Source organism: Piliocolobus tephrosceles, chromosome 17, assembly GCF_002776525.5.
Source record: "Piliocolobus tephrosceles isolate RC106 chromosome 17, ASM277652v3, whole genome shotgun sequence".
Lineage (NCBI taxonomy): Eukaryota > Metazoa > Chordata > Mammalia > Primates > Cercopithecidae > Piliocolobus > Piliocolobus tephrosceles.
In genome coordinates this window covers 19,823,520-19,847,103 of record NC_045450.1, presented here as the reverse complement: position 1 = coordinate 19,847,103, position 23,584 = coordinate 19,823,520, and the positions used below count along the sequence as shown (strand labels likewise).

At 43.7% G+C, this 23,584-nt stretch overlaps 1 protein-coding gene across 2 annotated transcripts in view; it reads left to right on the top strand.

The window, feature by feature from the left end:
* Positions 1–23,584, top strand: part of DNAH3 (dynein axonemal heavy chain 3) — a 206,043-nt gene that overhangs the window by 22,949 nt on the left and 159,510 nt on the right. For both annotated transcript variants that reach the window (XM_023224996.2, XM_023224997.1), the window contains 8 exons: positions 579–704; positions 3,016–3,211; positions 6,253–6,432; positions 8,876–9,012; positions 11,403–11,508; positions 11,696–11,874; positions 16,806–16,990; positions 18,875–18,998. In XM_023224996.2, coding sequence (XP_023080764.1) covers positions 579–704; positions 3,016–3,211; positions 6,253–6,432; positions 8,876–9,012; positions 11,403–11,508; positions 11,696–11,874; positions 16,806–16,990; positions 18,875–18,998 — 1,233 coding nt within the window. The remainder of the gene's footprint in view (positions 1–578; positions 705–3,015; positions 3,212–6,252; positions 6,433–8,875; positions 9,013–11,402; positions 11,509–11,695; positions 11,875–16,805; positions 16,991–18,874; positions 18,999–23,584) is intronic.

Here is a 23,584-nt window from a genome sequence, read left to right as displayed (position 1 = left end):
GAGAGATGATGTCTCACCATATTGCCAGGCTGGTCTCAAACTCCTGAGCTCAAAGCCATCCTCCCTCTTTAGCCTCCAAAGTGCTGGGATCTATAAGCTCTTTATTTTAAATCAAAGCAGTCCTCAAAGTTGCCTTCAAGAGCTCACCCAGAGGCTTGGGTGAATCCCATTTGATGATGAAGATGGTGATCTGCTTGGTCCTGGCCTCTGGGTCTTCACTGTTGTAAAGAACATTGATTCGTCCATTTGATACCCAAGTTCTTAGCCAGCTGAGTCTCCAGCTGGTGCCACAACCCCACCCCTCGATGGCTTATGCAGAGTGAGGCACATCTAAGGCTCAGGATCACTCTTGGGTCACCTCATTTGTCCCCTCCCTGCAAATGTTCTTTAGGACTTAGCTCCTGCCTCCTCAACCTCCCATATCCTCCTCAGGATCTTTCCCATATCCTGGAATTCTTTTGATTCTGCTTAACTTTCCTCTCATTGAGAAACGTGAACACACACCCTTGGAACCTGTCCTGTGGGATTTGTTATTAAGCGTTCTTTAGCTTAGGAAATTTCTCCCTCTCTTTTGGCAGATTCAGAGACCTTAGGTTTGTTCGAATAGCAGAAATACTAGCGGGAAAATTGCCTCTGCAGCCTCAGGAATATTGGGATGTGATCCAGAAACACTGCCTGGAGGCGCACCAGACTCTTCTCAACAAGTCAGTATCTGCCCTCCAAGTGGGGATGCACCACGATACCTTAAAGACTGAAAACCCTCTGAAATGAAGCTGGTACCCAGCCTGGGGGTCGTCCCACCGGCATCCTTTTGTGTCTTTTTTTTTTTTTTTTTTTGAGACAGAGTCTCTTTCTGTTGCCCAGGCTGGAGTGCAATGGCGCAATTTCAGCCAGCTCACTGCAATGTCCACCTCCCGGGGTCAAGCAATTCTCCTGTCTCAGCATCCCGAGTAGCGTGCCACCATGCCCAGCTGATTTTTTTTGTATTATTAGTAGAGACGGGATTTCACTGTGTTAGCTAGGCTGGTCTGAATCTCATGACCTTGTCATCTGCCCGCCTCAGCCTCCCAAAGTGTTGGGATTACAGGCATGAGCCACCGCGCCCGGCCTCGTGTCCTCTTTTTTTCATGTCCAGCTGCTTTCTGCCCCACACCTGGTCTCCCTCTGCCTTCTTGAAACTCCCCCATCACCATTCCTTGGGAGGCTGTCACCCCCATTTCCTCCTCCTGGGATCCTTTAGACCAGCTGTTCCCGCCCGTTTCTGCAACCGGGACTGGTTTCGGGGAAGACAATTTTCCCACAGAGTGGGGCAGGTAGGGGTTTCGGGATGATTCAAGCACACAGCATTTACTGTGCACCTTGTTTTTATGATTACATTGTAATAGATAATGAAATAATTCTACGACTCACCGTAATGTAGAAACAGAGGGAGCCCTGAGCTTGTTTTCCTGCAACTAGATGGTTCCATCGGAAGGTGATGGAAGACAGTGACAGATCATCAGGCATTAGATTCTCCTAAGGAGTGTGCAACCTAGAGCCCTGGCATGTGCAGTTCACAATAGGGTTCACGCTCCTGTGAGAATCTAATGCCACTGCTGGTCTGACAGGAGGCAGACTCAGGCGGTAACAAAAGCCATGGGGAGTGGCTGTAAATACAGATGAAGCTTCGTTCGCCCACCTGCTGCTCACTTCCTGCTGTATGGCTGGGTTCCTACACAACCAGTCTGTGGCCCAGAGGTTGGGGACCCCTGCTTTAGACCTTACTGTGTTACAGGGGAATGCATTTGAATGACTTATATTCAGATGGTCCAGATAAACAGCCTCAAGATTTTAAGGCAAAAGGGTTTCTTACATTTACACAATTCCTTTTTCGTTTGCAAATGCCTGCAAGACTACCTCCACAGCCAGAGAAATTCCCTTGTATAAAATGGTGATAATAATACCTGCGGATGGGTTTTCTATTAGCAGAGAAAATGTAGATGCAATCATTGGCACATAATAGCTGCTCAATAAATCTCATACCTCTATGACTACAACCAGTAGTAGTGCTTCTCTGACTGCTAGAGTAGTATCTTTTTAGCAATCAGAGAAAAGATGCGATAGGATGAAAAGGCCATTGGTTTCCACTGGGAATTAGAAACTGGGGTCCATGGGAGGAAAGAAACAATGAACCATCTATTTATTCTTCTTCTTTGTTGTTGTTTGTTTGTTTGTTTGTTTGAGACAGAGTTTCACTTGCTCTGTCACTCAAGTTGGAGTGCAGTGGCACAATCTCAGCTCACTGCAACCTCCCATCTCCCAGGTTCAAGTGATTCTCCTGCCTCAGCCTCCCAAGCTGGGACTACAGGTGTGTGCCACCATGCACCATGCCCAGCCAATTTTTGTTTTTTTTTTTTTTTTTTTTTGTAGAGACGGGTTTTGCCATGTTGGCCAGGCTGGTCTCAAACTCCTGGCCTCAAGTGATCTGCCCGCTTTGGTCTCCCAAAGTGCTGGGATTACAGGCATGAGCCACCACACTTGGCTATTTCTTCTTTTGGTTTTCTGATTTCTACCATCAACTTCTGAGCAGCCAGGGCCACACTGGAGTTTCTCCTTTCATGTTTTGTTTCTTTGCTCTTTGTTCTCTCTTTCCCGCTACAAAGTCTGAATCAGAAGCCAGGCACCTGCTAGAGAGAGAGAAGTTGGACAGAACATTCTAGTTCCTTATGCCCCTTTACCCCAATCTCTGATTATAATGAAGGAACTGTAGACTCTTTCAGCAGGATGTGCCACCAGTATCCCTTTTTCATTTGGGTATTCTCAATGGAAGAATAACCTGTTCATTCAAATCTTATTACTTTTTTCCCAAGAAAGAGGCATGGCAGGTAAGGTGACCGGAAATTGAAAGTACTGATTTGCGAGGCTGCTTGGTGGGACATGAGCCCATCTGCCTCATCACTGAGCTCAGGGGGCATGGCAAGAGGGTTCCTCGGAGCCCAGAAGAGCTTCTCACGTGGACACCTTCTGTCTTTACAGGTGGATCCCCACCTGTGCCCAGCTTTTTACCTCACAGAAGGAGTACTGGGTTCATTTCGCTCCTAAGAGCAGCTATGACTCCTGTCGAAACATTGAGGAATATTTTGCTTCTGTGGCATCATTCATGTCGCTGCAGCTCAGGGAGCTGGTCATTAAGTCGCTTGAGGACCTCGTTTCCCTTTTCATGATACACAAAGTATGTCACGGACCTGCACTTGGACCTTTTGAGGGGAATAACCTGGTTACCTGGTTAGAGTCAGGATTCTGTCGTGTATGTCCTCAGCTGTGAGCCAGGGCACAAAGTGAAATGCCTGACTTGCACCCACATCAGGCAGTTGTTAGTTTATAAAAATGCCTTCTTTTAGCTGGAAGAAGGATATTGAATGTTGCCAACACACACACACAAATGGTAAATGTGGCTGGGTGCAGTGGCTCATGCCTATAATCTCAGCACTTTGGGAGGCCAAGGCAGGCGGATCGCCTGAGGTCAGGAGTTCAAGACCAGCCTGGTCAACATGGTGAAACCCCATCTCTACTAAAAATACAAAAATGTGCTGTGTGGTGGCGGGTGCATAGTCCTAGCTACTCGGGAGGCTGAGGCAAGAGAATTGCTTGAACTCAGGAGGTGGAGGCTGCAGTGAGCCCAGATCACACCATTGCACTCCAGCCTGGGCGACAAGAGTGAAACTCTGTCTCAAAAAGAAAAAAAAAAGTAAACATTTGAGATGATGGATATGCTAATTACCATGATCTCACTATATATTATATGTATCCCATAAATATGTACAATTAATAGGTATCTTTTTTTTTTAATTTTTAAAGAGAGATATAAAACCATAAATAAAATCTTAAAAAGTCCAGTCCAGCGGTGGATTGGAATAATTTTAAAAATAATTTTCTTAAATACATAGCAAACTTCCTTGAGATAACCACTCAGTATTAAGTTGGTAAAAATGTACAGAAGTAAAGAAGTTGTTAAGAAAATGTAAAGAAAAATTGCATAAAATGAAATACCTATGTCTTACAGTTCGAGGAGAAGGAATCATTTTTTTCATCCTCTCTGTTACAAGGAAGGGGTTGGAAAAGATTTGTTTTCAGTCTTTGGCTTGAAACATACAGTGGCTTGTATGTTTCATTGCAGATACGGGCTTTTGTTCTTTGGTCTTGGCAAGGTGCACTTCCAAGACAAAAGGCTTTGTTGACCCAATTAAGAACTGTTTTAATGAAACTGTTTTAGTGAAGTTGAAATGAAAACTAAAAACACTGGCCGGGCGCGGTAGCTTATGCCTGTAATCCCAGAACTTTACGAGGCTGAGGCAGGCAGATCACCTGGGGTCAGGAGTTCGAGACTAGCCTGGTCAACATGGTGAAACCCCCGTCTCACTAAAAACACAAAAATTAGCCGGGCATGGTGGTGCATGCCTGTAGTTCCAACTACTCAGGAGACTGAGACAGGAGAATTGCTTGAACCTGGGAGGCAGAGGTTGCAGTGAGCCGAGAGCACGCCACTGCAGCCTGGGTGACAGAGCAAGACTCCAACTCAAAAAAAAAAAAGACACTGAAAACAGTAAGTCCTAGTTTTCAAAGCACCATAGCATTCCCTGAATTTAGATAGCCTAAAAATCGATAAATATTCTTTTGAATTTTATGCCATGTGCATGTTTTACCTTAAAAAAGTGATAAAAATAAAAAATTACCTGGTTATAAATGGTTAAGTTTTCCAAATGAAGTAAAGATGAACAATTGGCCTTTTGCTCAAAAATATAGAAACCAATGGTGCTGAATTGCAATGTTAGCTCTCTAAAGAGGACCAATCTATAAATGTCATCATAATTGTCTACTTTGCTAAGCAGAAGAAACCCAGGAGTGGAAGCCAATCTCACTCTAAAATTCCACACAAAGGGAAATGTAAAATCTTCCTATGTCTGGAAAAAAGGGGGGAATTTATAGGTGTTTGGTATACAGTAGGTATTCACCAAATATCATCAGTCATCTTTAAATGGATCTAGAAACCTCTGTGTAAGATGTACTTTACAGCTACCTTTTGACAATTTCATTAGGTGCTGTGGTTTATGAGGGTATCCCGGGTTAGAGCTTTTGTAGGGAATTGGAAATAGCTCTATGTCAATATTTCTGTTGTAGCAAGGTTGACATTTTGAGTGTCTAAAATAAACTGTATGCTCATTAGCAACTCCATTCGGGGTTATACAGATTACGATTAATACTTTCGGACTGAATCAATAAATTTTTATTGAGCACCTATTAGGTACTATATGCTGTCTCAGGTATTTTGGAGGAGAGAGATGATCAGACATAGATCCTGCCCTCAACTTTAGAACAGAGAAGTTGAGATATGCATGTAAATTCCTACCACAGAGAAAGAAAAAAATACTAGGCTGGGCCTGGTGTCTCATGCCTGTAATCCCAGCACTTTGGGAGGCTGAGGCAGGAGGCTCACTTGAGCTCAGCAGTTTAAGACCAGCCTGGGCAACATAGTGAGACCTTGTCTCTAAGAAAACAAATAAAAACAAACAAACAAACAAACAAACAAAAAAAACAGAGGAAGTAGAAATACACAAGTACAGAAGTGGGAGGAGATTATATCCAGCTGAGAAACACGGTGGCTTCCCAAAGGAAGAAATGTTTTAGCTGAATTTTGAAGGATGGGAAGGATCTAGAAATTGGGTACAGGAATTACCAAGCCGCATAAACAAAAGGGAATAAAGGCTTTGGGAAAGGGAGAGTGCATGGAGTCAGGGTGGGCTAAGCTAGACCCAATACATATTTTATTTGTTTTTATTGTTTTTTTGAGATGGAGTTTCGCTCTTGTTGCCCAGGCTGGAGTGTAATGGCCTGATCTCGCTACAACCTCTGCCTCCTGGTTTCAAGTGATTCTACTGCCTCAGCCTCTCAAGTAGCTGGGATTATAGGCGCCCACCACCACGCCTGGCTAGTTTTTTGTGTTTTTTAGTAGAGATGGGGTTTCACCATGTTGGCCAGACTGATCTTGAACTCCTGACCTCAGGTGATCCACCTGTCTCCGCCTTCCAAAGTGCTGGGATTACAGGTGTGAGCCACAGTGCCCGGCCCCAGCCCGTATTTTAAATATAAACAGTGTATGATGCCCTTCATTGCCTTTTCTGGTCCTCATGTAGTTCTGTGAATGTATAAAATTCACTCCCTTGATTTTGGAAGGCCCGATTTTGTAACACTTGCCCTACCTTATGTCTCCTGAAGGATGGGAATGATTTTAAGGAGCCCTACCAAGAGATGAAGTTTTTCATACCTCAGCTAATCATGATCAAACTTGAAGTCAGTGAACCCATTATTGTCTTCAATCCATCTTTTGATGGCTGCTGGGAATTAATACGTGACTCTTTCCTGGAAATTATTAAGAACTCTAATGGGATCCCTAAGGTATAGTAGTCACTTAATCATTCATTTGCATGATTTATTCACTTAGTGAATAAAATGTATTGAAAGAGGTTGTACAAGTCAGGTCACTGTGATATTCAGTTAAGGGAGCTTCACTTTGGAGATATAGCCTGAGTATACCCGCTTGACCCCAGACAGATGATTTGGACCATAAAGAAATATTCACGCGGCCCAGAATTGTGCTTCTTTTATTTTTTAATTTATTTTTTATTAAACTTTAAGTTCTAGGGTACATGCGCATAACGTGCAGGTTTGTTACATATGTATATTTGTGCCATGTTGGTGTGCCGCACCCATCAACTCGTCAGCACCCATCAATTCATCATTTATATCAGGTATAACTCCCAATGCAATCCCTCCCCCCTCCCCATGATAGGCCCCAGTGTGTGATGTTCCCCTTCCCAAGTCCAAGTGATCTCATTGTTCAGTTCCCACCTATGAGTGAGAACATGCGGTGTTTGGTTTTCTGTTCTTGTGATAGTTTGCTAAAAAAGTCAGGAAACAACAGGTGTTGGAGAGGATGTGGAGAAATAGGAACACTTTTACACTGTTGGTGGGATTGTAAACTAGTTCAACCATTATGGAAAACAGTATGGCGATTCCTCAAGGATCTAGAACTAGATGTACCATATGACCCAGCCATCCCACTACTGGGTATGTACCCAAAGGATTATAAATCATGCTGCTATAAAGACACATGCACACGTATGTTTATTGCAGCACTATTCACAATAGCAAAGACTTGGAATCAACCCAAATGTCCATCTGTGACAGACTGGATTAAGAAAATGTGGCACATATACACCATGGAATACTATGCAGCCATAAAAAAGGATGAGTTTGTGTCCTTTGTAGGGACATGGATGCAGCTGGAAACCATCATTCTTAGAATTGTGCTTCTAACAAGGGCATGAAGAGCTGCTTTGTAGGAGAATCGCTTGAATGCGGGAGGCAGAGGTTTTAGTGAACCGAGAGGGCACCACTTCACTCCAGCCTGAGCGACAGAGCGAGACTCTGTCTCCAAAAAAAATAGAAAAAAGAAAAAAAAAAAGAGCTACTTTGTGAGAGAGGATGGTGTCCTCCATGATGTCAACTTCAATGACTGAGATAGGTCCCAAGCCATATCCCTGAGTTAATAATCCATCATGAATCAACTGTCATTAACTTGCCAAGAATTTTTAAAAATTTTTGTTTGACGTTTCACTTGTCTGTGTGCATGTTTGTTGGTTGGTTTGTTATGTTTTAGCCACTGTAGGCTTCTGGAGAGAAGAACCATTCCCTTCCTGGCCCAAGCCCTTTCCAGTTTGCTCTCCAGGGTAGAGTTACTAATTAAATTCCAGACACTTATTAACAAACTTTTATTACTAGACAGGATCATGCACGTGGATGTAACTCCTTTTAGTGCCGTCTTTTCTTAACTCCCTCTGATTGGTTACGGCCAAAGGGCCATTGTCCAGTTCCATACAGGGAAGGGATCTGTGGGGTCTTGCTGGCTAGCTCCCTCACGCTCCCACCTTCTCACTCTCTCCATACATTATGTGTGCTTCACATGGGCCTTGCTTATGTGAAACGAATGCCCAGGAGTTCACGGATGCAGTGCAAGGAGGCCCAAGCACTCTTCTCTTTGCAAATCGCTACTTATAGGGTTCTAAATGCTCCATTAAAACTGGGTATGTGGGAGGGGAAGAAACAGTGGGAAGCTCTCCTATGACCAGTATCCCTAGGAAGGAAATGGAAGAGAAGACCCTGTAATTTGGATGACTATGCATGGGGGACAGCTGAAATACATACTGCTTTAAACTCTCCTTCACTGCTGCTGCTGCTGATTGGCAATGTGTACAAGCAGCTGTTCAAGACCGACCTGGACTTTTCATTAGAGAGGAAAACTGGGTAGTAGGGGAGGAGGGGAGCACTAAAATAATATTCATTGACTCACACAGTATTTTTTGAGCACTTACTAAGTGCCAAACTTGTGCTAGGCCCTGGGGATATAACAGTGAAGAAGTCAAATATGATCCAGGCCTTCAGGGGGGTTTGTATTCCATGACATACCTAGAACATCTCATTACACATTCATCTAATTGCAATTGTGATGAGTGCTAAGCAGGAAAAGTTCAGAAGGTGAGCCTGAAACAGGGAAACCAACATCCACTGGAGGGTGGTGGGGCAGGGAGCGGGAGCAAGGGGGACTCTCAAAGGGCAAGACACCTGAAAGGTCAGGGATTGGAAAGATGAGTAATCCAGGCAAGAAGGAAAGGAAAGAGAACAGAGGAAGAAACAGCAGGTGATTCCAGCGCTATTTCAGAGGAAATAGAGTAAACATGCAGCTGGCATCCCTGGAAATGAGCGGATTACAGGAGGCTTTGCATTTTGGTATCTCCCTTCTTAAGTCTCGCAACGTGCAAAAGTGGTGTTTACTCTTTAGGTGGAATCTGTCCTGTTCCCAGAGCTGAAAGGATATAATCTGATCCTTGGAACTGTTAATGCGGAAGAAAAACTTTTTTCTGATTTTTTGAGTCAAACTTTCAAGGTATTTCAGAAAAATCAAGTTGGCCCCCTCAAGTAAGTTGAGTTATAACTTTATTAGCTACGTAGCTTTTTGGCATTGATTTGGCATTCTTAACTCTCATCCAATAAGCTATTCCTGTTCCCACACACCTGAACACATACATAGTAAGAATAGCCAATACTTACATGAGCGTTACTATTTGTCCCCACTTTACAGATGAGAAAACTCTAACTGTCCCAGTGTTACATAGCAAATAGTTAGGAGAGTCAGGATTCAAATTCAGTTACAGGTCCACCTCCATTATCTGATAGTTGTGAAGCCAGATGGGTTTTGACACTTCAAAATTTCTGGGTTATATAAAAGTAACATAATGCATATATCATATATTATCCTGCAGTTTCTGTGAGGTCTGAGGCAACATGTTGATATTTCTGCAGGGAAACCTGTAAGTACTCACGTAAATAGCCTCATATCCGTTTAGGCCAACTTTTGCTACCAAGTGAATTTTGAGGCAACTTTCAGTTTTCAGAGCTTTTTGGATTTGGGGATTGAGAATCAGTTATCTGAACCCACAGGCCATGCCCTTTAATCATCACACTGTAAATCATCTCACAGTTGCACACGTGACTAATCACTATGTATAGTCTATTCTCACGCTGCTAATGAAGACATGCTTGAGACTGAGTAATTTACAAAAGAAAGAGGCTTAATTGACTCACAATTCTGCAGGTCTGGGGTGGCCTCAGGAAACTTACAGTCATGGCAGAAGAGGAAGCAAACACGTCCTTCTTCTCATGGCAGCAGGAAGGGGAAGCACTGAGCAAAAGGGGGAAGGAAAAGCCTCTTATAAACCGTCAGATCTCGTGAGAACTCACTGTCACGAGAACAGCATGAGGGTAACTGCCCCTCGTGATTAAATTACCTCCCACCGAGTCCTTCCCACAACACATGGGAATTATGGGAACTACAATTCAAGGTGAAATTTGGGTGAGGACACAACCAAACCATATCACACTAGTTTAGGGTGATCCTGTAAGTAACTTCCAGAGTGAGACACTTTACGGTTGAAAAGAGTGTTGTTAACTATTACCATGGGACAACAGGTGTAAACCTGGACTGTCCCAGGCAAACTAAGAGATATGGTCACACCAACCCAGAGTTTTTGTACTGCAGCTCTATTGACATTTTTGACTGGAAAATTCTGTTGTGGGGGCTGTCCTGTGGGTGGTGGGCTGTTTAGCAGAATCCTTGTAGGAATTATGCATGCCAGCAGGAATCCCCTGGTTGTGACAGCCAAGAATGTCTTCGGGCATGGCCAGAAGTCTCCACCAGTTGGGAACAACTGCTAACCTAGTCAAAAAATCATGGGCTCATATTTGGAAGCCCTGCCCTTGTGAATTTGATTTGGGAGAGTCTATTTGAAACCTCTGTTTTCCCTATTCTTGGAATCTTAGATACACAGTTATTTTCTTTTCTTTTCTTTTATTATTTTTTGAGATGGCGTCTTGCTGTTACCCAGGTTGGAGTACAGTGGCGTGATCTCAGCTCACTGCAACCTCCACCTCCTGGGTTCAGGCAGTTTTCCTGCCTCAGCCTTCCAAGTAGTTGGGACCACAGGCATGTGCCACCACGTCCAGCTAATTTTTGTATTTTTAGTAGACAGAATCAAAAGCTTGCTTTTGATTTTACAGGCTCATAGGCAGAAGGGACTTGCCTTGTCTCAGATGAGACTTTGGACTGGATTTTTGGGTTGGTGCTGAAATGAGTTGAGAATTTAGGGGACTAATGGGAAGGCATGGTTGGTTTTGAAATATGAGGACATGGGATTTGGAGGGGCCAGGGGCAGAATGATATGGTTTGGCTGTGTCCCCACCAAATCTCAACTTCAATTCTATCTCCCAGAATTACCACGTGTTGTGGGAAAGACACAGGGGGAGGTCATTGAACCATGGGGGCCATTTTGTCCCATGCTAGTCTCGTGATAATGAATAAGTCTCACGAGATCTGATGGGTTTATCAGGGGTTTCCACCTTTGCTTCTTCCTCATTTTCTCTTGCCACTGCCACGTAAGAAGTGCCTTTTGTCTCCTGCCATGATTCTGAGGCCTCCCCAGCCATGTGGAACTGTAAGTCCAATTAAACCTCTTTTTCTTCCCACTCTCGGGTATATCTTTATCAGCAGTGTGAAAATGGACTAATACAACACTGGTCCTGGAAAAAGTGAAATATCTTGTCTAAATTTACACTGCTAGGAAGTGGTGAAATTGAAATTCAGAGCCAAAATTCTGAGTTCTGTAATGCAACTTTTTGCCACATTATAGTTCTCTTTCCTGAATTGGGCTAAATTTTTTAAAATGCTACTGTGTCTTCATTTGCCACTCTGACTCATCTGATTTGATTGACTTGTATTTGTGTGTTTGATTTCACACTCTTCAATATGGAAGATATTTAAATGTCTACAAAATGTATAATGACTTACTGGATAACACAGCAGAACAAAACATCGCTGCATTCCTGAAAGAAAATCACGACATTGATGATTTTGTGACGGTAGGAAATGTCACTTGAAATTTTATACCTTGGCGACATGTGTTGCAGACAATCCAATGAGCAGTTAGTGTCTCTTTGGTGCATAGACCGTGCTCAGCATTGGACTAGGGTGGGCTGGGGTGAGGCTGGGGGCAAATGGGAGAGGCTCAAGGGCAAATCAAGCTACTGAATGTGCTCCTTTCTGCAGAAGATCAATGCCATAAAGAAACGGAGAAATGAAATTGCATCCATGCACATCACCGTGCCTTTAGCCATGTTCTGCCTTGATGCTACGGCCCTAAATTACGATCTCTGTGAGCGAGCTCAAAATCTTAAAGAACATCTGATTCAATTCCAAGTGGATGTAAACCGAGACACCAATACCAGGTATCGTAATTCTGTACAAATAGCCATGGTATTTGGCACCAACCGGAGATGAAAAAGTGATCAGAACTTGCACCTTCTAGCAGTGAACAGATTATTTTCTAGTTCAAGTTTTTTCTGCCCCTAGGTAAGGGTAGTGAGGAATTCAGGTTCAGGCTAGGAGGTGAACAGTCAAGAGAAAGAGACATGGGGGTTGGAGTAGGCGGATGGAGGGCATTTCTTAGCAGTGCGTCTCTGATCCTGAAGCTTTTGCCTTCTTGCAGGCAAATTCGGGAGAATGCAGACTGCTTCCTGGGCTTGTCTGTCTGAGGTCATGGGCCCTTCTCACTGTCCATCTAGCACATATTTTAAAACACAAAGTGCTTACAGGCGCATTTTCCTTAGAATCACTCCTAGGCAGAATTCTGCTGTATAGGTCTGGAAATTCTGTTGTTCAATCTTTTTCTTTTTCAAAATGGAGTTTCACTCTGTCTGGAGTGCAGTGGCCTGATCATAGCTCACTGTAGCCTCGAACTCCTACGCTCAAGCAATCCTCTTGCCTCAGCCTCCTGAGTAGCTAGGACTATAGGCATCCACCATTGTGGCTGGCTAATTTTTTAATTGTTTTCAGAGATAGGGTCTCGCTATGTTGTCCAAGCTGGATTGTAGTGGCTATTCCCAGGTCACAGTGCACCGTAGCCTCAAATTCCTAGACTCAAGAGATCCTCCTGCCTCTATTTGCATATCATTTTTTTTTCTTTTTTTTAGAGACATGGTCTTGTTCTGTCTCCTAGGCTGGAGTGCAGTAGTGTCGTGATCATAGCTCACGGCAGCCTCGACCTCCTAGGCGCAAGTGATCCTCCTGCCTCAGCCTCCTAAGTCTCTTGGGACTACAGGTGTGAGCCACCACGTTTGGTTCCATTGTTCAATCTTAAACTCTATGTTATGCCTTTATTTTATTGATAACTATGTGTTGGACTAGATGTTTTTGGTCGTAATGGATAGAAGCTCAAACAGACTAGCTTGGTTTAAAAAGGGAATTTGTGGCTCACATGTTGAAAAGTTTAGGGTTTCTAGCTTCAGGCCCTCCACACTGCAATTAGGATGCAATTCCCCTGTCTCTGCTTGGCTTTCCTCCATGTTGGCTCCATTCTCTAACACTTTTTCTCCAGTTTATGGGCTTCTGCAGCTCCAGGCTTCCATCCTTCCAGGTTCCTATCCAGAGGAGGCAAAAAGTTTCTTTTTCCATCATCGTTGGAAAAGTCCTGGCCCGTGTGAGGTTGGCCTGACTTGGGTCATTTGTACAACATGGAATCAAACACTGGCCAAGAGGATGACCTAGATTTGGCTGGTGTTCCCATCCCTGGGATGGGTGTCAACCCTACGTAAACCACATGAACTGAAAGGGGTGGGGGTTCCTGAGAAGACATAGGTATTGCTACAGAAAGAGGTAATGGATGCTCGGCTGAGACGACAGCTGCCTTCTACTGTGTCTCTATCTGGAGGTTAGAAAATGGTTATTCCATGTTATCCTAGTTGTCTTCCTCAAAGCACTTTATAGACGAAAATGATTTAGTGGCCAGGTGCCGTGGCTCACGTCTATAGTCCCAACATGAGATTAGGTTTACTTTGGGAGGTGGAGGCAGGAGGATGGCTTGAGCCCAGGAGTTCAAGACCTGCCTGGGCAACATGGGAAGATGCCATCCGTACAAAAATAAAAATTAAAAAATTAGCCAGGCATGGTGGTATGTGCCTGTGGTCCCAGCTACTCAAGAGGCTGAGGCGGGAGGATCACTTGAGCCCCTGAAGTGGAGGCTGCAATGAGCCATGTTCACACCACTGCACTCCAGCCTGTGCATCAGAATGAGACTCTGTCTCAAAAAAATAAAAAAATTAAATAAAAAAGAGGAGAGATATGCAAGTTGAGGCAGGAGGATCACTTGAGTTCAGGAGTTCAAGGCTGCAGTGAGTTATGACTGAGCCACTGCACTCCAGCCTGAGCCACAGAGCAAGACCCTACCTCAAAATAAACAAGTATAAAATAAAATGATTTAGTAATAATCACCACTATTAATATTCTATTATATACTATATTATTCATATATGTATAATTTTAGCGTTTTATAGTACTTTAAGTTTTACAAAATACATATCAGAAAATCATCAGCAAATTAATCATAATACTAGTGGCCATCTTCCCAGCACATTGGATAGTCTAGGCACCAATAAGTACTCTGCAAAGAATAGATCTGTTCAAGAACTCACAACAACCCTAAGAAGTTGTTCATTATCTTCTCCATCATGTTGATGAAGACCCTGAGACTCTGACAGGTTAGGCAGTGGCATATCTGGGAATTAACCCAGTTAGTTCATTTTGACCTCAAAGTCCATGTGCAAGCAGCTTTCTCACTCATTGATGAAGAGGTCTGATTCCTGGTTTTGGAGCCAGAATAGCTAGTTTTGAATCCAAGACCTTCTATTTATGAGCTGTGCAACCCCCGCCTCGCCTCTTGGATCTTCAGTTTCTTTTTTTCTTTCTTTCTTTTCTTTTTTTTGAGACTGAGTCTCACTCTGTTGTTCAGGCTGGAGTGCAGTGGCATTATCTTGGCTCACTGCAACCTCCGCCTCCCAGGTTCAAGTGATCACCAGCCTCAGCCTCCCGAGTAGCTGGGATTATAGGCGCATATCACCATACCCGGCTAATTTTTTGTATTTTTAGTAGAGACAGGGTTTCATCATGTTGGCCAGCCTAGTCTCAAACTCCTGACCTCAGGTGATCTGCCCATCTTGGCCTCCCAAAGTGCTAAGATTACAGGCGTGAGCCTCCGCGCCCAGCCTGGATCTTCAGTTGCTTTGCTTATAGGATATGGGTTTGGGATTGGGATGAGGATAGCAAAAGGTTTTCAGCCTTCTTTTTTTAAAAGTTGAGACAGGGTCTTACTCTGTTGCCCAGACTGGAGTGCAGTGGCATGATCAAAGCTTACTGCAGCCTCGACCTCCTGGCCTCAAGCCATCCTCCTGCCTCAGCCCCCGAAGTAGCTGGGACTACAGACGCACACCACTACACCTGGCTACTTTTTGTATTTTTTGTAGTGATGGAGTTTTGCCATGTTGCCCAGGCTGGTCTCAAACTCCCGGGCTCAAGTGATCCTCCAACTTCAGCTTCCCAAACTGCTGGGATTACAGGCATGAGCCACTATACCCGGCCTACTTGGAGACTTTCTTGGGAAAGTTTGAGCCATGGATTTTTTTCCCTTAAGCAATCATCCATTTGTTCCTGTCAAATCAAAGCAACATGGTGCCTTAGTCGATCAGTGTATTCATCCGTATCAAAATAAATTTATAATGTCCTTAGGTCTTTTTAATATAAGTGAAAATAAGAGCCTCATTCTGAACCCAGGGATATCTAAGAATGCAGACACCCAAGTTAGCAGCTGAACTCCAAGTTGGTGGCTGACTTCTCAAGTTTCTGTCTGCCTTAAAAATAACATCAACAGGGCTGGCAGCGGTGGCTCATGCCTGTAATCCCAGCACTTTGGGAGACTGAGGCAGGTGGATCATGAGGTCAGGAGTTCAAGACCGGCCTGGTCAAGATGATGAAAACCCATCTTTACTAAAAATACAAAAATTAGCCAGGTGTGGTGGTGGTGGTGGGGGGGTACCTGTAATCCCAGCTACTAGGGAGGCTGAGGCAGAGAATTTCTTGAACCCGGGAGGCAGAGGTTGCGATAAGCTGAGATCATGCCATTGCACTCCAGCCTGGGTGATAGAGCAAGACTCTGCCTCAAAAAAGAAAAAAAAAAAATCAGCATGTCACAATCAAGTAATAATAACAAAACTATGATATCATTGCTAACATCTGTTGAGGACCACTCTGTGCTAGGAGTGGACGTATTGCGGATAATTTGCTTCTCATTGTAGTTAAGATGCTGAAGACCGTCAGTCATTTCCTTTTGCATAAATTAGAGCATATTCAAATTATCTGTATAATAACATCATGTTTCAGTCTTATGTTTGAAAAGTGGCCAGTTAGACCTGGTGGTCCCAGTAATGGCAAATTTTCTCTGCCAAAGGCCAGGCGTGGTGACTCATGCCTGTAATCGCAGCACTTTAGGAGGCCAAAGTGGGCAGATCACCTGAGGTCAGGAGTTAAAGGCCAGCCTGACCAACATGGCAAAACTCCATCTCTACTAAAAATACAAAAATTAGCCAGGTGTGGTGGCAGGCACCTGTAATCCCAGCTACTTAGGAGGCTGAGGCAGGAAAATCACTTGAGCCTGGGAAGCATGGGTTGCAGTGAGCTGAGATATCACACCACTGTAATCCAGCCTGGTTGATAGAGTGAGACTCTGTCTCAAAAAAAAAAAAAAAAAAAAAAAAGATTAAAAATTAATTTAGTGCTCTATTTCAACACAAAATGTGAGGGATTGCTGTTGGTGGTGGTGGTGGTGTTTTGGTCTAAATCTAGGTTCTGTGTATGAAAGGTAGTATGGTGTATTTGTTAAGAGTATGAGCTTTGGAGTCAATTAACCCAGGTTCAGATCTTGGCTCTGACATCTACATACCATGTTGCTTTCAATAATGTTACTCAGAGTCACTTTCTTCCATTCCGAAGTGTAGATAATAGTAGTATCTACCTCTTAGAATTGTTGTGAGGATTAAATGAGTTAATATATGGAAATGATTAGAATGGGGTGTGGCACTTCATAACGGCTTAATACATAACAGATATTATTATCATTACGACTGTTATTATTCCTGGAGTTTAGTGTGCATGTGAATATTATCTATCAAGGATTTGCAGGCAGGGAAAAAAATTTTTAAAAAAATTGTTCTTTTTTCCAAGTAGGAATTATATCTTTTGAGCATGGAGTCTTGCAAGAAAGTCATTTTAGATGGTGATGGTGACGATGATGATGATGACAATGATGACAATGGCTATTTCTTTTCTGTAGCATTTGTAATCAGTACAGCCACATCGCAGACAAAGTCAGTGAGGTTCCTGCCAACACTAAGGAGCTGGTATCCCTCATTGAATTCCTAAAGAAATCCAGTGATGTCACTGTGTTCAAACTCAGGAGGCAACTTAGAGACGCAAGTGAACGGCTGGAGTTCCTGATGGACTATGCAGACTTGCCGCGTAAGTCCAATGCCATGTGTGTATATCGAAATGCATACCTGTATGTATATTTTATATTTGTATATATAACATTTCAAGTAGTCCATATGTATTTATATATTCGGGGGTAAAGTGTTGAGCAAAAGGATGGTTATATGAATTCTACCACTAAATATCAGGAGAGCTGCCTTTCAAGTGTCCCCATATGTTAGAGGCACTAATTTTATACTCATATCCACAATAATTTGAATCACACAAAAGGAATCTGGTTAGACACAAAGGAGACATAGATAGATACTTGACCTCCAGTTCTTTTTTTTTTTTTTCAGTCTCGCTCTGTCGCCAGACTGGAGTGCAGTGGCGTGATCTCGGCTCACTGCAACTTCCGCCTCACGGGTTCAAGCAATTCTCCTGCCTCAGCCTCCAGAGTAGCTGGGACTACAGGTGCATGCCACCATGCCCAGCTCATTTTTGTATTTTTAGTAGAGATGGGGTTTCACTATGTTGGCCAGGATGGTCTCGATCTCTTGACCTCGTGATCCACCCACCTCAGCCTCCCAAAGTTCTGGGATTACAGGCATGAGCCACAGTGCCTGGCCGACCTGCAGTTCTTAGATCCCTGTCTTGGCATCTGTGTCTGGTATTCCTGGAAAAGTCACTTCCAAATGCAGAATCATTTTTTTTAAATGAGTAGATTTTACTCATCTGTAATCTTTTTTTTTTTTTTTTTTTTTGAGACAAGGTCTTGCTCTGTCACCTAGGCTGTAGTGCAGTGCCACCACCTCGGCTCACTGCAGCCTCTCTGCCTCTTGGGTTCCATCAGTTCTCATGCCTCAGCCTCCCGAATAGTTGGGATTACAGGCATGTGCCACCATGCCCAACTGATTTTTTTATGTTTAGTAGAGACAGGATTTTTTTCTATGTTGGCCAGGCTGGTCTTGAACTCCAGGTCTCAAGTGATCTGCCTGCCTGGACTTCCCAGCGTGCTGGGATTATAGGCATGAGCCACAGCCCCCGGCCACCCATCTGTAATCTTCATCAATCCCACTTTTGAAGAGGCTGAGACACTTTCCTTCATGCTCCTGCATACTGTAAAAGGAAATAAATAGTTAGGGCTCCTTGAAAGCTTGTTGGACCAAGTTAGAGTTTTGAAGTGAGAGGCAGATTCTGAAGGAAAAGTTGATAAGCTCTGAACAAGCCATTTTGTATCTGAAAATACCTGTGAATTACTTGGTGTTCACAATGTATGGATGTCAGGGGGAGGTTGACGGGAGGGAGAGGTGGGGCCTGGGAGTGAAAAGTGGTTCCCTAACCATCCACTTGCATGTTCATGAACTGTGCCCTCGACCCCTGGATACACTGTGGTCTCTCACTGTGGGCTCTGCCTCCCAAAATTCACAAAGGAAACCCAGCGTGGACATTTTAATTGACCAGAGTCATAAATGGGTGGGGCATTTGACTTTGATACCATGACTGCCATTTAACCAAAAGGGAAACCGACATGCAGATGAAGTGAAAGAGTTTGAACTGTGGAACCAGAGCATCATCCTGGATTTCTGACTTCACTCAGACCTAGCCTAGGAAGGCAATCAAGCAGAGAGGTTAGAATGTAGGCTTTGGAATTAGTTAGACCTGGATTTGAATTCCTCTCTGCTGCCTTCTAGCAGTGTAACCTTGACCAGTAGGCTCAATGGCTGTGTTTGCCATCTGTGCAAATGAGGATGATAATATCATCTACCTTCTAGCTTGGCCAAATGTCAACAAGTGTCGCTGTCACTCATCCATGTATTCATTGCCACCCCCACACCACTCCTGATGACCTCTTGTTCTGCCTAATTAATTCACCACATGCTGACCTGACCTATGCTAAACAGTGTCCTGGAGCAGACAGTATGTGTTTTGCAGATGAGGACATCAAATTGAATAGCACTCTGTTCCTCTGGCCGGACCAGATTGAAGATATCTTTGAAAACAGCCGGAACTTGCTCCTTCACAAGAGGGATCAGGCAGAAATGGATCTGATTAAAAGGTACCGGGAGAGTCTGGGATTGTTTTGGAAATGAGACCTGACTTCTTCACCCATGCCGCAGGTTCCTGGTTCTGTCTAAACCATCCCCCACCCCACTCCACAGCAATGTGTGGGCGAAGTCTGAAAACAATTGGTGGAGAAGGAATTTCCTTTGGTTTCCCACTGAGGGATGTTTTCTTTAAGACTGCTTCACTGTGGTAACCTCTGCTAATGTCGTCCCTTCCTGCCTCGAATAATTGCAATTTGGCGGTGCAGAGAGAAAAAGGCGAAACTAGTGGCATGTTCTAATGGCCTCCCCAATAGTAACAGTGAAGTTGTCAGCCTTGCATTAGCGACCACAGATCTGTAGGATATCAAGACAGAGATAATAAAGGCATGGCAGGGGGGCTGAGAAATTGCCTATTTTGCAGCTGGACTTGTTCGGAGCTAATGTGGCTGTAATCACTTACTCATTCATTATTTGTCAATTCAGTTGGTATTTATTGCGGATTTTCATGACGTACTATGCTGTATTCTAGACATATATGTGTGTTTGGCTGCTAAATAAAGATTTTAATCCAGTGACGAAGAAAATATAGACATACTGACAAATCCAATAATGTCAAGGGAAGCAGGCCAAGTGATGCGCGTGGTTTTACAAACACACACACACACACATACACACACACACACACCCATTCTAGGTTCACATTTGGATTATGACCTGCAGATTCGTATCAATTACCCTGTCCCCTTCACATAAGAAGCTCCCACTCCCAACTTGAGCTGCCATAATTCCTGCAAATACTTACAAGATAAAAGCAGGGATTTCTACACCGAGTGGGAGAGTTTGGAATGAAGGGTCAACCTGTGTAGTTGCTACCTGGAAAATGTGGCCTAAGTGTGCTCCCCAGGGAGTCCAAAAAATGTGTGTGTGTGTGTATGTGTGTGTTTGTGAGTGTATGTGTGTATTTTCCTCCCTCCACCTGAGTGGATACTGGCCCTGGAGCCCAGAACTTAGCCTGATGGAAGAAATTGACTTCTTTTTAAATTAATAGACTGTTTTAGAGCAGTTTTAGATTCACAGCAAAATTCAGCAGAAAGTACAAAGAATTCCCATATATGTCCCAGCTCCGCCACCCTGCCCCCCAGCCCCCCAAACACACCCTCTACACCCTCTTCTGTGGAACTGATTTTTTCTTTCTATAGGTTTTTGAGGAACAAGTGGTATTTGGTTACATGAGTAAGTTCTTTAATGGTGATTTCTGAGATTTTGGTGCACCCATCACCCGACCAGTATACACTGAATCCAATTTGTAGTCTTTTATCCCTCACCCCCTTCCCACCCTTTCCCTGGAGTCCCCAAAGTCCATTGTATCATTCTTATGCCTTTGCATCCTCATAGTTTAGCTCTCTTATGAGTCAGAACATACGATGTTTGGTTTTCCATTCCTGAGTTACTTCACTTAGAATAATAGTTTCTTGGCCAGGCACAGTAGCTCACGCCTGTAATCCCAGCACTTTGGGAGGCCAAGGTGGGCGGATCATGAGGTCAAGAGATCGAGACCATCCTGGCCAACATGGTGAAACCTCGTGTCTACTAAAAGTACAAAAATTAGCTGGGTGTGGTGATGTGTGCCTGTAGTCCCAGCTACTTGAGAGGCTGAGGCAGGAGAATCGCTTGAACCTGGGAGGCAGAGGTTGCAGTGAGCCAAGATGGCGCCACTGCACTCCAGCCTGGCAACAGAGTGAGACTCCATCTCATAAGATAAGATAAGGTAAGGTAAGGTAAGGTAAGGTAAGGTAAGGTAAGGTCAGGTCTCCAGTCCCATCCAGATTGCTGCAAATGCCGTTAATTCATTCTTTTTATGGCTGAGTAGTATTCCACTGTATATATCTACCACTTTTTTTATGTCCAACCAGAAAGTAAAATCATGTTTCCCCAGCAATTTCTTTATTTGCTTTTTAATATATTTTAACTTTTATTTTAGGTTCAGGAGTACATGTGCAGGTTGGTTATATAGGTAAACTTACGACTTGGGTGGCAAAATCATTTTTTTGTTGGATAAGTGAACAGAAGCAAGTTCCTTCATCTTTTTGAGCTTCTGTGCCCCTCATTGGGAGAACGGGATAGAATCAGATCCTATCTTATGGTGCTGAAGGATGAAATGAGATGGTCTGAGATTGTGCTTAGGTGGTAACCAGCATGTGGTAGAAATCCCAAAACTGTCAGCTTCCTTCTCCCTTTGAACAGTGACCTCTGTGGGGGAGAAAAATGCTTCTCAACTTCCAACCCATCAACTGCAAATGTGTGATTTTAGAATATTACCGCAAGACCAATTAGAGACAGTAAATGCTGTTGAAGTTAGGAGGAGTGAGGGGTGACTCTGAGGAATGGGAACGATTGTCATTTATGACGAGAGAACGAGAGTGTCCGTCTCTCCTTCTGAGGGGCGACTCTCAGCGTGATCTCATCCACCGGTTCCCCAGCTCTTAACAGCAGAGGCCAGCAGAGGGCAGCTCTAGAAGAGGCTCAGCAGGGTAGCCTTGGGCTTAGCCCTCTCTTCGGTGAACCTTTAAATCCTTATGTTCATCATTTTGCATTAATCCTGAGAATAGCCTGTGAGATGGATTAAGCTATATTCATGCATCCATCCATCTTGTGAGAAAACAATCTTGCTTCCTCTGCAAGAAACCTGGCTTTATTTTCCCAGCCCACATTAATGATTTTGGGGCTCCATGCCGATTATTCTCCATTCGCTGTCCCGACCCCACCCTCTGGCTCTGCACCTGGAAGGTGATGTCCAATCTGCAGTGTTGCATTCTCTTGTCTGTTGGATCCAGGCTGGGCCCTGTCAATGGAGCCCTGCAAGAGGTTGGAGAGTAGCTATTGAGCTTTTCCTCCTCTCCCTCCCTGCCTGGCCCTGGGGCTCAGAGGCAGTACCTGCATCCCTCTGAGGTCAATGCCTCCTCCTCCATGGTTCCAGTTTTCCATTGTCCTCAGCCTGGGGGTCCTAATGGCTTCCCTCTGATGCTAGTCTCTGGGTGCCTCACTGTCTACTATTTGTTCCTTTAATCCTATCCATATCTCACCCCTGCAAGTAACCCTTAAAGTGTCTTTCTTTGAACATGGGAATGAATTCTGTTTCCTGCTAGAATCCTCCCCGTATGCTCTAAATGGTCCCACAAATACACCTCTTATTTAACCTAACTTCCTGAGTGCCTACTATTTGCTAATGATTGTATTATTCTATGGACTATAATATATTGGAATTTATTTATATGAAATATGTATGGAATTTACATATCTACACACACATACACACAGCTAGTCACTGACTTACGATGGTTCAACTTACGGTTCTTTGACTTTCTGATGGTGTGAAAGTGATGTTTTGAGTACCCATACAACCATTCTGTTTTTCACTTTCAGTACAGTATATAGTAAGTTACATGGGATAGTCAACATTTTATTATAAAACAGGCTTTGTCTTAGATGATAACTGTGGACTAATGTGAGTGTTCTGAGCACATTTAAGGTAGGCTAGGCTAAGCTATGATGTTCAGTAGGTTAGATGTATTACATGAATTTTCAATTTCCAGTATTTTCAAATTACAATAGGTTTATAGGGATGTAACCCCATTGTAAGTAAAGGAGCATTTGTTTGTATGTGTGTGTGTTGCGGGGGCATGAAAGTACTTTGGAAACTATAATGCACTTAGCAATTATAAGAAATTAGAAACAATAGGCCGGGCGTGGTGGCTCACGCCTGTAATCCCAGCACTTTGGGAGGCCGAGGTGGGTGGATCACGAGGTCAGGAGATCGAGACCATCCTGGCTAACACGGTGAAACCCCGTCTCTACTAAAAATACAAAAAATTAGCCGGGCGTGGTGGTAGGCACATGTAGTCCCAGCTACTCAGGCGGCTGAGGCAGGAGAATGGCGTGAACCCAGGAGGCAGAGTTTGCAGTGAGCCAAGATTGCGCCACTGCACTCCAGCCTGGGCGATAGAGTGAGACTCCATCTCAAAGTAAAAAAAAAAAAAAAAGAAAAAAGAAATTAGAAACAATAATAATAGTAATAATTTAAGGTAATCACTGAGCTTACATGTCATTGCCCTTTGGAAGGAATTCAAAACTGCTTTCATCAGAGATTTCTAGGTGAGTGTAGTATTTGGAGCTTCAGAAAGAATTTAATGATGTGAAAAGGCACTTAGCAGCACCTAATTGCGTGGACAACAGAAGAATAATAAGCGTTGCCCCTCTCCCCCGTCATTTCATCCACCTCAGTGGTAGGTTCCATGGTTCTGGAAGTTATATGAAATTTACACGATGGATGACTCAGGGATGTGAGCTGCTGCTCTCTGCCATAAAAGTGCAAAGGAAAACGCTTTGGCACCCTGGAGAAAGAAGAGAAGATGTCTTACTTAGGGAGAGCACCCGACATTGTGTTTCACCAGAACCTAAGGATTCGGATAGAACATGGTTCCTTGCTTATAGTGGATGTTCACCATTTTAATGAGTGAATGAATGAAACGTTTTTACACTAAGGATATTCCTGAAAATGAACACTGACCAGAATCTAAAATTACAGCTTATTACAAAA